The 14,600-nt window shown below is 50.1% G+C and overlaps 2 protein-coding genes across 2 annotated transcripts; one reads left to right on the top strand and one right to left on the bottom strand.

Moving 5' to 3' along the window:
- Positions 1-1,607: 1,607 nt before the first annotated feature.
- On the bottom strand, positions 1,608-4,731 carry ENH_00054150 (ABC transporter, putative; the record flags this gene model as incomplete). Its single annotated transcript, XM_013583754.1, has 7 exons — positions 1,608-2,570; positions 2,710-3,134; positions 3,318-3,573; positions 3,758-3,894; positions 4,082-4,283; positions 4,406-4,528; positions 4,660-4,731. 7 exons carry the CDS (start codon positions 4,729-4,731, stop codon positions 1,608-1,610), a joined length of 2,178 nt encoding a protein of 725 aa, XP_013439208.1.
- A 3,441-nt stretch (positions 4,732-8,172) lies between these two features.
- ENH_00054160 (DNA polymerase theta, putative) lies at positions 8,173-14,430 on the top strand (the record flags this gene model as incomplete). The annotated part of the gene is made up of 16 exons (XM_013583755.1): positions 8,173-8,258; positions 8,487-8,838; positions 8,968-9,051; positions 9,268-9,731; positions 9,944-10,332; positions 10,561-10,694; positions 10,954-11,033; positions 11,296-11,587; positions 11,744-12,215; positions 12,348-12,548; positions 12,691-12,811; positions 12,957-13,109; positions 13,236-13,409; positions 13,709-13,976; positions 14,071-14,226; positions 14,326-14,430. The coding sequence occupies 16 exons, from the start codon at positions 8,173-8,175 to the stop codon at positions 14,428-14,430; spliced, it is 3,531 nt and encodes a 1,176-aa protein (XP_013439209.1).
- Positions 14,431-14,600: the final 170 nt, after the last annotated feature.

Consider the following 14,600-nt stretch of genomic DNA (forward strand, 5'->3'; position numbering starts at 1 on the left):
TTCAAGTTTAAATATATGCAACTATTGGGCGGCGGGTATATGCCCGAGAGACTGTCGATGCAAGCTAGACGAAGCGCGCGAGCCCCTCAGAAAGTACAAATGTGCGTTTTTTTGTCATTTTCCAAAATTGTGTTAGTTGTTGATGCAAACGGATGATCTGTTGTTCTTCGTGCTAACTGCCACGAGTTTTTTTCTCCCTTCGGTGAGATTATCTAATATGCAAGAGATGGTGGGGCATAGACATTATCCACAGTTTCTCAATGGCTGCTTGACGGTGGGATGTCGGCCTTCTCCAAAAGGTGTAGTAGCACTTTATCCGCTACAAAGCCTACCGACGTCTTCAGTTTTTAGGGGCACCGCTCCTATCTAGCGGAATTGTCAGTTCCAGCCATCTGCAAAAACTTTTTTACAGCGGTGGCCGCGCTTTTCCTTTTGGGCCTTGCTGAGCAGAAGGCTCCGGCCATCAAAAACACGTTATTATGAATGTGTCTTGCTGAAGGGCGTACTCGCATTACCAGCACAGTGTAAAAGTTCACATAATCTGCTCTGACTTTTGAGGGGTCTACTATTTGGTTTGCCGAGTATCCTTCTGTTTATGAGGCTTGCTTATGCTGCTTGAGGATAGGAGAGGCTCTATATTGCATCATTAGAATCAGTTTTAAAAGGACGGATGTGGCATCAACTGCTGTAGAGGCAAGGCAGACTTAGAAGCAGGCTGGCACTTCACTGTACTTTCCCTTTGCTGCGCGTAAATTCGTTTTACGAGATATCGATCCCTTTCGAAGCAGTAAGGAGAGCAACATCAAGTAATAATTATGTAAAATTATGAGCTACTAAAGACAAGAATACTGCAATGCGTCTATTGTGTTCACAAGCATTTTGTCTTCTTCCCGAGCTTATTTTTTAAATTCTGCCGCGTGGCAAAATTGCGAAGCTGCCAGAATACTGAATCTGCCAGCAAACTGGCCAGTCACATAGCAAGCACATTAAATGATGTGCCTCCAGAAAAGAAACTTCACTTCTTGGTTGCCCACTTCCTTTAAAGATTCTGAAATTGAATGTACACTGGAGAAGCTGGGAGCTCCTGCTGCGCCAAACAAATCAGGGATGGATGCGACCTGACAATCACCGTGGTACAGAGAAGACTACCACATGAAGAATTACACTGCAAAGCCAGCTTAGCAACCAGCGATTTTATGAGTGCCTTTCATTGTTAAGACCGGTAGTGAGCAACTAGTAAAATCTAGCTTCCACTGCAAATCATCCTGCACATCAGTGTGGAAATATGGTGTGCTCTTTCCCACAAGAATGCAGTGCGACACTCGATGGAAATGCGAAAAGAATGAATGCAACGAGGCTAGTACATAAACAGTGGGCTTGTCCCCTACTCTAATGGGTGGGCGCCTCTACGCTCTGCAAGATAAGGTTCGCAGAGCAGCTTGCCTTGCACACGAACTAAATGTGTTGCACCCAAACTACCAAGCAATATTACAGAAGCAAGACCGGGCCATAAGTGTGGTTGCCACTGACTGCAAAACTGAATTCTCATACTTTTGTAGTGTTCCATCCAACAAACGGTTGAGGCCAAGGCCAACCCTTCAAAAAAATTATGTTCGTTGAAATTTTGGTAGCCAACATCTTAACAGCGACAAGATGCTCCTCTGCTTCTGGGCTGGCTCGCTTTTGTAGCGCTTGGGCAAAAAGACCGTTGCTTGCAACGTAAAAACAAGGCACTTCGAAATAGCCATCAAACCCAGGAGGAGCACGAAGTCAACCACCAACATCCACTGGATTGCACTGCCTGTGTTTCCGTAGGCTCGACCTGCAATACCAAACGTTTGGTAGACTTCTTCCTTCGTGTGCATGAGCAGAGTCCTGCTGGCTTCTGGGGGATCTTCCTGAAACTCGTTAGCCTCGAGGATACAAATGGCCAAAGCCTCGAATACCAGAAAGAATGGGCTCAAGTATGCAATCCAGCCTATGCCTGTAGGTAACGTCTTAGGATTTGTTGTAAATCCGTTGACAAACATCAACAATGTGAACATGAGGGTTGCAGAGGCATTTGCCTCCGCAAACGACTTGCTCGCCAAAGAACAGATGGCAGTCACTACGTCGCATATGACGAATCCAAGCGATCCAACTAGATAGCATGCCAACAAGGGAACGAACTGGAACCCAAATAGAAGCCACATTATAGTGACAAGCACTGCATCTCCCACTAATACGAAGAAATTTGCTACAAGGGATGTCGCGAACATGTAAGGGATGGGCGAATAGTACCCATCCTCAACTTCCACTCGATACTGTGCTTTTTGCTGAACATAAAGCGGCACAGTCCATAGGGACGAGGCCATGAGGCTCAGAATCATCAGGAAAAGGGCTGATAACTGATAATACATGGATGCACGGCTTCGAACACCGAAAAACACCGCCCCAATCACCAGTCCTTGGACGACAGAGTCGCCCATGATTGCCATTAGAGTTGAACGATCCCTCAACCACAGGCGAAATGCGCGCCTCCCCACCTCTTTGAACTGGACATATGGACCAGCCAGTTCCATTCCATCGACCTGCGAAGAACACACAGCTGCTCACGCTCATATATTCACTTAGTTTTAGCAAGAATATTCACTTAGTACTGCCTATATTCGTCCAGATTTAATAGCTTGACTGGAAACATGAGTGATTGCAGCTTGAGTAAAAACGAACGTTATTGTTTAGTGGCGGTGGCGGGCACTCGTAGGCGAGCTCGACTCTCGATTGGACTAAGGGCCTCATCAAAGCATCATAGAAATCCGCCAGCGTTTCGGCGTGTTCGCTGTTCTGCGAAACAAGGTCTAGGTAAAAGTCGGCAGGGTTTTGATGTGGGGGACATGGAAACCCCAAGGCACTGAAGTACTGCAGCGCCGCATCCACGCGGCCGTTGTAGACGCAGCGTCCATCGTGGCTCAGCAACAAAAGCTGATCAAAGCACTGCATAATAGAGTGGGATGGTTGATGAATAACCGCCAGCACTGCCACGCCGCACTCAACACTGAGCCGTCGCAGGGCATGAACAACCAATCGCGCGTCTGCAGCGGAGAGGCCAGTTGTCGGTTCGTCGCACAGCAGGATCTTCGCATCACTCATAAGGCCTAAGAAGCACGTTCACACAGGGCAGCTGCAGACAGCTGATTATAGCCGGAGATACTAAGCTCCACAAAAAAAAAGCGTGGGTCTTGATTCCCCTGTAGTCCCACCAATACAGTGCTCCGCAGCTTGCTCGTGACCCAGCCTTGCACTCAATGAGTTTCTGCAATGCGTAGTTGTGAGCTCACCAATGCCAAGGCTCAAACGCCGCTTCTGCCCTCCAGATATTCCGCGCTTCAAGCTGTTGCCCACTTTGCTTTGTTGCACCTCGGCAAGTCCCAACAGGTCAAGGATTCGCTGTACAGATTCTGCCTCTTGGGTACGTCTCTCTTCACGGGTCCACTCTCGTGGCACTGCTTTGCGCAGGCGGTAGGAGAACTGGAGGCACTCAATGACTTTCTCGTTGCCATCGTAGATGTCGTCTTGCGTCACATATGAAGAAAACTGCAGCCAAATACAGGAGCCACGGAGCAAAGAACACTTTATGTAGCCAATTAAATTAAAGGGTGACTATAATGAGTGTTGGCTACCCATGTTTCACTATTAACAAGCAAGAGTGCACAGAAACGGGAATAGCCAATCACGGATGCTGCCTGCAGTGACACTCGCGAAAAGAGCCGTTGCCAACCCGGTCAAATTCTTTCGTGCGAGGCCTTCCATTTATAGCCACACGGCCAGAATGAGCCAAACTAGCACGCCCAGATATAATGCTCATCAATGTAGTTTTTCCACAACCGCTCGGCCCCATTATAGCCACTAGCGACCCTGCGAAGAACACCCCCGCCCCATATTTACTGCGCGGATCACACTTTGGCTGCACGTTGTTCCACTTTCACAGGAAAAGAATAAAGTTACTCCAAGACCAAGACGAAAATTGCTGTTGAGGGCTGCTTCTGTGGCGCGCCCAGCACGTGAAGTCATGAACAGTCATACCAGTTCCTCAACAACTCACCGGAATGCAAAACAGTAGACAATGGGTAAAGCACGGGCTCCAGCGGCTTGGGGTCTAAGCGCTTGAGTTTGCCTGTGCCTAATAGAGCTCTCCAGTCAACCCGGCACAAGGAAGACACAATGGGCAAACGGCCCAACGTGCTGCTACAGGGAGGAAGAGAGCAAGAAACTTCATCGAGCGTCAATTCAAAACGCATTTGGCCCTGTACAATGCAAGTCAGTGACACAGTCACAAGATCGCACGTTCACTTGCGAGTTGCTCTTCAACAATGTTCATGAATAATCATGACAGGCCTGCTCTTCCAGACAGTGGCAAAAATCTCACATGATTCGATTCTCCCGCAGAACCAAATTGGACAGCGGCAGCGGCAGCTTCTCGTTGCCCTTGTGTTAACTGTATATGCTGTCCTGTTGGAGAATCAACGATGCGCTCGATGGCGCCGGCCGCCTGAAGTCAGTCAGGAAGGGCAGAAACGGTTAGCAGAACCATACAAACCGGGCCGATAAAGATGAGGTATTCCTATGCGGCACTGTATTGAGTCCCGTTATGCCGTTAGTTCATCTCCTTTTCCTGCTTACGCTGTTCATCTCCACGTACACTTGTTTCGCGCCACGGCTGCCGGATGGCGATTCCGCATCCCTGCCGGTCATTAGACATACGGGACCCAACGCAAAAAAGAAATGAAGGGAGCGTTAGCGCTTCTTTGTGCACAAGCACTACAGTCTTGACGCTGGCCAAAACTGTTGTGTCCCGGTAAGCAGTAAAGCCCAACAGGGTCAGAAGAGAAGCAAATTTGTCCTAATATCGAATACGTGCCTTAGCTCTAAATAACAATGTTTTGCGGCTGTTTCTCCTCTTATATAGAAGAAGCACGTACAGCAGGAGCCGCCTGGAGACAGCACGAGGCCCCAGTGGGCTTGGGGGGACGCATGGCACACAACTTTGAAGAAGGTAGATAAAAGTGCGTAATCACTGAAAAAATTGCAAAACAATTGCTTAATGATGTGAACCCGAAGAAAAAATGACATGAGGCGAATTTACTTAGTGGAATAGTCGGCTCAAGAAAGCCATTTGGCACTTGAAGGGCCCCTGCATGACAAAGACTTTGAAAATGGCCACATCCCTAAACAAGCTTTAGTCTTTGACGCAATCCGTCGAATTAAAAATGGCAATATGCCTCCTTTGGCACATTCTTCCGCTCTTGGGAGGCTATGCGGCCTTCTGAAGGCTAATGGTGATCTGTGTTGAGCTCACCTCCTTCAACACTCGTTCTTCCTGAACAAGATGAACCGTTCTGTCTGCCTTGCACAGACCTTGCTTTGTGTGAGGGCTCATAGTGAGGAGCATCTTCACGCTGTCATAGTGGGGCGCAGCAAATGGACGAAAATGTAGACGATCGGCTTCAGGCCGAGGCGGTAAAAGCGCCAGCTCGAAAGAGGAAGCGGAAGCAAACGCACCGGCAAGACGAGGGCAAGTCACTGAAGAAAAGGGAAATCAGGACAAGAGAGAAACCTCAGCCGTCCCTGACATGGCTACTACCGGGAGCTGCTCGAGCTCAGCGCAGGCCACTGCCTCGACCCACGAAGCCTCCTCCACCAGGCATGAATCCTCTGAGAAGGTACTTCTATGCACTGCTGTAGCTTTCCGCCGCAAAGCGGCATCTCATGTACATGTCTGCACAAAGCGGCAGCTCCGCGGGCAGTGTCTTGTGGAAATCTTAGATTGCGTATCTGTTTCTGTCGCCCTCTAGAGTCGGCGTATGGCGGAGCGTGAGCGTAGGAGGGAATTCAAAGGAAGCCGTCTTCGTAACACTGGATGGTGAAGTTGTGGGCAAGGTAAGAACCGCAAAATCTCCTGCAATGCCCTCAGCAGTTTTTTGCTTTTGAGGCTCATCTTCGCAATCGAGTGCAACGAGCTGCCACACCCACTTCGCAGTCGAATACTTTGGCTCAGCCTTTTTCACACACTCTAGTTTATGCTTATTCACAGCCGACGCTTCATCAGTACCGCATTGAATACCGGGGCATATGATCAATACGTTTGCGCGTTTGTTTTGCATGCAACACTCTCAGCCGCATAGCTACCACGCTGCCCAGCGAGATGAAGCAACACTCACTGCTGCAGGCATCCGCGGTACGCAGTTTACAAGGGGTCTCTATGACAAGTTAGAAGGGGGCAAGGCATAGAATCATTTGTAGTTATTTGTGTGTTTGGGTTTGTAATCGTGTAGTTTTACCCAAATAGGCGCATTTAGTTGCACGCACTGGGCATATGTGCCAAGGGACACAGGGCTTTTTTGTGATAATTTTTGATAATTTTGACTCCATGCATGCGTATACATCGATGCATCGGGCGGACGGTGTGATTGTACGAACAGCCAAGCACTCATGCTAACGACTTTTATGCGTGCCATCACTGCCAAGCACGCTGGCAAGATATCCGAATGGATAGCTAGGCGTTTGCCACCAGCAGCTCGTCGCATAGATAAAGCTCCGCTGCAGTGCCGGTGCTCTGGATTTTGCTGAATAGCTGCCATGTAACTAGACAGTAGACTTCACAAGTTTGCATCATCCGACGCGCAGCTTGACGATTTCGGGACTGGTGCTCTAGTAAAGGCCGCTTTAGCTTGCAGCGGGCTTTTAACAGGTTGCTCCTCTCGTAGCAGCTTAGCCAACTGCTTTATGAGGCTGCTTCACAGCTCGATATGAGCTACTATCTTGACTGATATGAAACGCTCATTCATATCCGGTTCAAATACAGTTTTCGCGGTTACAGCCATTTGCTCTTTTTATGATATATCCTCGCACTTTCTTGGGTGTGCGCTTTTATCGGCACATTTGCTAATTCATGTCTGAACCTATTTGGATATTTGCACTGGAGTGTGGTCGTGTATCTGCAAATTCCCAAATAGCTCCCTGTACCGCATTATTAGCGGGCGACAGTATAAATGCTCCTGTAGGATCGGCTTTGGTTCTGATGACTGAACTGACTGGATTTTGCAGTTCGTGGGAAGGGGAGCCGTATAGAAATCCCCGAGAGTATTGCGCCTTATTCATTGACAGCCAGGACAAGCAGCAACCTAGATCTTCGGCACTGGTGCCTCCCACCTCCTCTCATCAGGCAAGCTCCATTTCGCGGGGGCCTTTGAACGAAACATGCACGCCTACTATTGCAGAAAATCTCATGATCACGTCTCCTTCACGTTTTTGTTGCAGGGCTTATGCCTCCCTTGGGGTCGACAGCCTGTATCCGTGGCAAGCTCACTGTTTGCATCTTGCGCTTCCAAAAAAAGGCCACTCCACGTTCACGGAGGGTAAGATGCAGTCGGAGGGAGCTAACAGATGCAGCTCCCTTCAACTTTTGGAGCGAACTCTACGCGTTGCTAGTGTGGCTCGGCACGCTAGGAGGTTCCCTATATTCTCCACCAGCAATCGTACTTTTCCTTAAGCACTATTGTGCGTTTTCGGTGTATGTATGTTGGGGTACAATTTATTCAGGCACTGAAGCGCCTGCGTGGAGATCTCTTATCTACTGTGCCCCTACATCTGGTGGGAAGAGTCTAGTGGCCGAAGTGCTCCTTGCCAGGTAGGCAGACGAAAACAGGAATTCAGAACTTCGAAAGTAGGAAATCCATGGTAGTGAAGAACACTTTTGTACAAGCGGCGCGTGGTTTAGGATCTGCAAATCTGCAAAGTGCAATGGAGCGTAAAGTCTAGTCAAAAATGGCGTAAGGTCTAGCAGCCAGTCTTCATACTTGGTGTTGCGTTACAGACGCCTGCTCTTCGAAGGCGTGCGCTCCTTGGTGATTGTGCCACATGTCTCCCTTTGCGCGGAGAAAGCCCAGCATCTTCGCCAGCTACTGGGCCCATTGACGCTGCGCGTCGAAGCTTTTCATGCAGGAGCAAGTGAGCCGCAAGAGTACTGCAGACGCCCACGATTCCAGTACTTAAAGGAGATGGAAAAAGATGGCATAGTTGTAGATGCTGGATGATACCGAAGAACATCAAAGTGAAAAGACAGGAGCGGATCTGAAATGCGCCTTCAGCGCGACTGGCCCTTGTGCACTTTTGTTGCCCCTTAAGTGTCTGGGGATGGCACACACTACCAGCAACAAATATCAAGAGCAATCCTTGCTGCTGAAACATGCTTTTGAGCTATCAGATGCGGCTTCCAACTGGTATGCTGGAGTAGACGTGGCTGTCTGCACGCTCGAGAAGGCAAACATGATTATTAACAGGCATGTCATCACTCCCTAGACTCTCTGACGGCCAGAGCAGCTTGCGATATGACTGAAAGCCTTCTTCTGATATTTTTTCATTCTAAGCGAACTCAGTGTCATTTCAGGCTGAAACTGCTCCTGAAAACTTGATATGCGTAGTTTAGGATCTCAAGTGTGTTTTTATAGGCTTGTTCTGGATCTGCTGGTCCCCGAAGTCGCAACTGCTGATGTCCCGGACGAAGTTTCCAAGGCAGTGGTTAAATGTGAGGTGCCAGAAACAAGTTTGCCGCCTTCAGCGCAGGATGAGAGTGGATCATGGGCAAATGAGTGGTGGGAAAGCTTGCACTGCCGAATGGCAGTCGTAGGAGAAGACTTTCCAGTTGGCCTCGTTTGCGTGGATGAGCTTCACTTCGTTGGAGATCCCCAGAGAGGGCATCTGCTCGAGATGGTTTTAGCGAAACTACTGTTTCTTAACGAAAGTCTTAAGAGGCGTATTCAACTGATCGGAATGTCCGCTACCTTACCGAACGCTCGCCAGGTGCGCTGCCACACTTAATGGCGCGCGCTTTGTAGTTTCAAATTGGAGTCGTATTCGGCGTCAGTCATGCATCCTATGCTGCGCTAGCTTACCTGCCGCGATGTAAAGCTGGTCTGCTGTTCCTCACAGATTGCGGATTGGCTCAACGCTGAATTATTTGTAACTGACGAGCGGCCGTCCCCTCTGGACATCTTCGTGAAAGTTGGTCCAGAGGTCAGGCCATCTTTGGTAGCTGCTGCCGCTGCAACAACGCTTTTCCAAGTATAATAGGATTACAATTCGTCTTAATACATGACCCAAATGCGAGTGCAGAATATACAACATCTCCGGGGGACTCTGAGGAGCATTATGGAAACGGTGCTGCTTAGGGACGTGGAATGGGAGCTTTCATTACGACGCATTTCATATGCTTGCTGGTGGTTTCTGCAGGTGTTTTCGTGGGACAAGGCATCGGGACTACAGCTAGCACGCAAGTTGCATGGTGGATCTCTCTCTTTGCTTCCTGTTGGGGATGCCGCAACTTGCGCTGCAGCACGTGCCGTGCGAGCAGCCGCTGCTGCCTGCGCCGCTGCAACAGCAGGACTTTTGCCTTCCACCTTGGAGCACACACCCGACTCAAGTGGTGGGCATGCTTCCATAGCTGCTTCTGCTCTGCGTTTCCTGAGAGAACAGCCCGACGCCGACTCGTCAGTGCTGTCCTCACCAGGACGTGAAGAAGACCCTTCGCGGCACTCAAAAGCAGCCGCAACTACCGTGGGACTTCGCGCTGGATGGCAGGCGGATGCCGAGCATCTCGGGGCACTGACATGGGAAATTTTGCGAGAAGGCCGCAAAGTCATCATTTTTTGCCCCACGCAGGAGTGGACAGCCCGCACTGCCAGTTTCCTTGCGAAGTGAGAGACCCTTATCGCTTGATAGGCCTTGCATATGCAACTGCTGGTAAAGTGTAGCTGCCTCCACATTTGCTCACGCACAAGGAAGTGGCCTTGCATATGCAACTGCTGGTAAAGTGTAGCTGCCTCCACATTTGCTCACGCACAAGGAAGTGTTTTCGTTCGGGCAATGAGTACTTCTTGGTAGAGTCCCTGCTTCTGAGAACGTGCAGAGCGCTGCCATTCTACAGACGAGCAGAGGCTTGGGCTGATCTGCTAAGGCAGCGTACTGCTGCTCTTCTCGAAAGGCGAAGGCTCAGACACCCAGCGGCTGTGCAGCCGCTTCTCCAGAATCAACAAAGTGCTTCAGATGCCGTCCAAGAGCAGAAGAGGCGCTTGCAGCAAGAGCAGAAGCAAGCTTATCTGGAAGCACTGGAAGAGCTTCTCGCCATGCCGGTCACTTTGCTCGCGCAGTTGCTGGTCCAAAGTCCCCATTTGTACGTTGAGCCGCAGAACCTTAAAGGACGAGAAGAGCTGCAGTGGCATCTGAAGCAGATCTCACTTCTGCCTCCAACTACTATGCTTGCCGCAGTCTGTGAAGGTGTTGCTTACCACCATGCCGGTAAGACTTTTCAATTCGAAACTGCTGACATTTGAATCTCCTATTTCCGTTAGGGATGCTCTTCTGCTTTTCAGTTCTCCTCACCCTGTCTGCTTACCTGCTGTTTGCTTCACTTAGCTTAATGCTTCATGCATTTGTGCCAGTTTGTGAGTCGGTTCTGTGTATTTGTAGCATTTTGTCGAGTCTGTTGGCTATTTAAACACATCACGCGTCTGTTTTCACTGCTAGGTCTAAGCGGGGAGGAAAGGGAGTTACTTGAGATGGGGTACCGCAAAGGCTACTTGAATGTGCTATGCGCCACGTCAACGCTTGCTCTTGGCGTCAACTTACCAGCTGCTCGCGTCATAATTCGGGCACCCCATGTACGCAACTTATTCCCTTGGTATACTAGTTTTAACCCGTATCCGCTGCGTATGTCCAAGAAATAACACTTATACGTCAGTGCCAACTTGTGACAGCAAAAGTGGTTATGGCGCTGTTCATCCTGCCATTCTATTAGCCGTGGCCCCGATCGTACGAAAAGCTGCCAGCAACTTTTTCCTGTGCCTAGCACAACGGCGTTTTATTGGCTATACGACGCTGTTCATTTTGTTTGGCTGTACGATTGCTGGATTTACTCAGTTTGGACGAGATGAGCTTCTCTCCGCGGGTCGTTTTCACCAGATGGCTGGTCGCGCCGGTCGCAAGGGGCTTGAACACAAGTGCGATGCAGTGCTTAACCTACAGTTGCTGTTTTCCAGAAACTAGTCTAGTTTTTGCTTACGGGTTTCGCTCATGCAGGAATTAAGAGTGGACTCTCTGGAGCCACTTGTGGTACCTAGCTAGAGTACTGAGAATTTCTGACAAAGTGGTGCAGCAATATTGTATCTCTAGCAGCAGGGCTCTAACGCAAGGGACCCTCTGGAACAGGTTCATATGCTTCTATGCGCAGCCGAGTGCGTTTGACACTTCCTTACTTTACAGAGGAGACGCGTACCTGATTTGCTCACCCACGACGTTACCACACGTTCGGAAACTGCTCGATGCCGTAGCCTCGGCAGATATGTCCGACTCTGCAAGCTGTAGCCCGAAGTGCTGCGTGAATGCGGTGACATCCAATCTGAGGGGACAACACCTCTGCCGCTTTTTCCTCGAGGCCGTACATGTGCTTCTGCCGCTAGTCCGTCGTTGGAGGGAGACTCCGAAGAGCTTGGCGAGCTGTGCATTTGTTGACGTTGCAGCTATTCTGCTGCGCTGCACTCTTCGAGGTCACCAGGTACGTTTTGTGAGTACTCAGGCTACTGCTTTGGAAAGGAGTTTTGTCATCGACAGGAAAATGTTGTATTTGAGGCACTCAGAATTCATGCTTGTGGCAAGTGGAGTCCAGTAAGAAACAGCTTAAGCCCCTTCATGCTGCGCTCTGTTTCGGCAGGAGCCGCATACGTTGCTCGTTAGGGAAGCTGCCGAAGCCGCTCGTTACCTGCATACGTACTATCTCATTGAAGCTGAGCCTAGTGGGCGTCTTCCCATCTGCCGCACTGACGAATCCACCGGCATCAAGGGCTGCATTGGCTCATGTGGGATTTCCGAGGCAAACCCACAACTCTTGGCTACCACACTAGGAAGACCAGATTGGGAGGTCGCGTCAGAAAAGTCAGTTAGCGTTGTAGCAGCTGCTGATGAAAAACACAGGCACCCGCTGCGCTCTCTCGCCTTTCCTTCGGCATGCTTATCGGCGGCTTGCAGGCTGCTCTTGCAGCAGTATCCCTGTTTGCGGTCCCCTGTAGTTCTTGCCAGGATGCTGCAAGGGTGTGAAATCAAAGAGAAGGCCAGAGAAGGGCTTGTTTCTGACTCCTCGGGCAGTGCTCAGCAACTTGTCATTAATGCAGCAGCGACCCCTTCAGGTAATTTACCTGTCTTGCCAACCGGTTTTGCTAGGAAGGCCGGCGCTACTGGTCAAAGGAATTTAACGCCGGCCTTTGGTGAAAGCGATGCATTTGCGTCAAGTGTCCGCTTACATTTCCGTGGGCTTGAAGCATTGGCGACGCACCTGGATGGGAAACATAACCTCGAAGATAACTCAATAGTGACTGACCTGGGTGAAACGGCGGTGACTTGGAGTGATATTGGGGGCCAGATCGCAACAACAGAAGTGGGAGGAGCAGCGGTTGAGGCAGGATTTGCACCATGGGAAGCAGCTGAACTGTTTGCCGACATATTCAAGGCGAGCGTTCTAGGTCAGAGTTACATTTCCGTCAGCAAAGTTGATTTTGCAGAATCAAGCTGCAAAGTGCAGATCCAATGTGCTCTTTGTAAAACAGCTACAGTTGGCAAGCAAAGAGACAGATCCTTGGCTATTCGAAGCCTGTGGTTTTACAGGTCTTTGCGCGTGTACGGAGCTTCACCTCATCTTTATCGCTGCTGTAGCTGTTGGAGGCGAAACACAGCCACACTGGCAGTCGTACCTCTCTGTATACGACAGACTTGACTCGAGCTGCAGGTGAGTTCGTGCTTTTCTTTTGCAAAGAGCTTTTATCACTTCTGGTGCCACGTTTTAAAGACTCGGACGTTTGCACTTGCAAGAGCTACAGAACTCCACAAAAACAAAGTATCAGATGGGTCTCGTGGCAGGTGGTTGCATTCAGGCGAGTTGCTGACGCCCTGGGCATTCGTAGGCGATTCATTTCCAGGGAGGCCGTCAAAATGCAAGGAGTACCTCGCCGGTGCACAAATGATACCGCTGACCTCCTGCTTTCTGGAAGGTTGGCGGTCCTGCCCTTTCCCATAACTCCACTGTGGTTAGAAGTGGAAGCGTTGTTTGATACCTCTACTGTAGCTAGAAGTGGACGTTTAGCCTACAGTTATTCTGGAACGTCCCGAAAGTGGTGCTATTTGAAATAGTGCAATATGTTAACTTGTTTCAGGCTAAGTTTCAGTCAACTTCGAGAGCGCGTAGACTTAGAAGTTCATCGTCGTTTTTATTATGCGCTGCTGTTGCATGAGATATACCGAGAAGGGGAAGCGTACGAGTCCGCCATGCGCAGGCAAGTGGCAGCCAAGGCAAACTGTACGCAGCCGCAGCGCTTAGCACTACCCAGGTTAATAAGCATAGGTAAACCAAACGGCTTGTTAAACGGTGTAAATTCGCAGGTTTGGTGTCACCAGAAGTGCACTAATGACATGTGCAACACAAGGGGCGCTTGTCGCCGCCACTGTTGCGTCTTTCCTCCGCATCCTTCGTCCTCAAGAGTGCGTTCTACTCTCATGCGATTTTAAGCACCTCCCAAATTAGAGTCAGCACGCAGGCGTTTTCGGAATCAGCAGAAACGTAATACTGCTTAGTGTCACACGAGCGGCAACGTGATTCCCGAAATTTTTTCGCGGGCGATATTTTCAGGGCAGCGCTTTCGGAAATATGTTTTGTGCTGGCGGGGAAACTTAAGCTTGCCTGTTCGCCCACGGGAGCGCTGGCTTCGGCCCTAGTGGACCCATCGAGAAAAGATAATTGTCCCGGTGGAAGTGGAGAAGAGCACGGGGATTCAGCTGCCTTACAGCACCTGTTGCAACTCGAAGGCATGACGCCAAGACGGGCGGCCGCCCTTCGCGCTGCTCAAATCTACAGCTGTGCCCAGATTGTAAACTCGTCTCTGTATGATATCTTTAAGGTATGCGCCATGCCTCAGCGCTCCGTCGTACTAAGCGTTTGATGTCAGGGTTGGCCACAATTTCAAGAGATCTAGGCTCGTGTTTCTGTGCCAGGCTCTAGAAGCAGCAGAGCCAGCAGTTTTAGCCCCGGCTCAGCCTGAGGCTCAAGATGCTTGGAAGTCGAAGTTGCGCCGGCAGCGCGCTCGCCTATTGGCGGTCAGCGTGAAGCTGAAGGACGCAGCGCAGAAGGAGCAAGCAGTGAGATTACAGGTAAATGCCTATGGGCAACCTAGCAACTGCTTGTATGTAGCAGCTTCAGCGCATATGGTAAATTCTGCTGGTCTCCACCTCTTGGTGCAACTTGTTTAGGCGCTAGAAGATGAAGCAGCGGAGCACTGGTCGTTGGTGGGAAAGGTTGCTGGTATGTCTGGAGATGAACAGGACTTAGGCCCCCAGGAGCGTCTACAGTTTTGAAGGCTGGATCTTCGGCTGGCGCCAACGCACTTTGCAGCAGGAAGTAATTCCTGGACTGTGTGACGCGAGAAGCAGCTGTGCAGAGAGAATACCTGGCGTCTGCACTATTGCAAAGCCTAGCTCAGACGTCAGGTGTGCGTCTTTCACTGCTAGAATAGACCCTATTGGCC

Source organism: Eimeria necatrix, genomic scaffold (assembly GCF_000499385.1).
Source record: "Eimeria necatrix Houghton genomic scaffold, Enh_scaff43, whole genome shotgun sequence".
Lineage (NCBI taxonomy): Eukaryota > Apicomplexa > Conoidasida > Eucoccidiorida > Eimeriidae > Eimeria > Eimeria necatrix.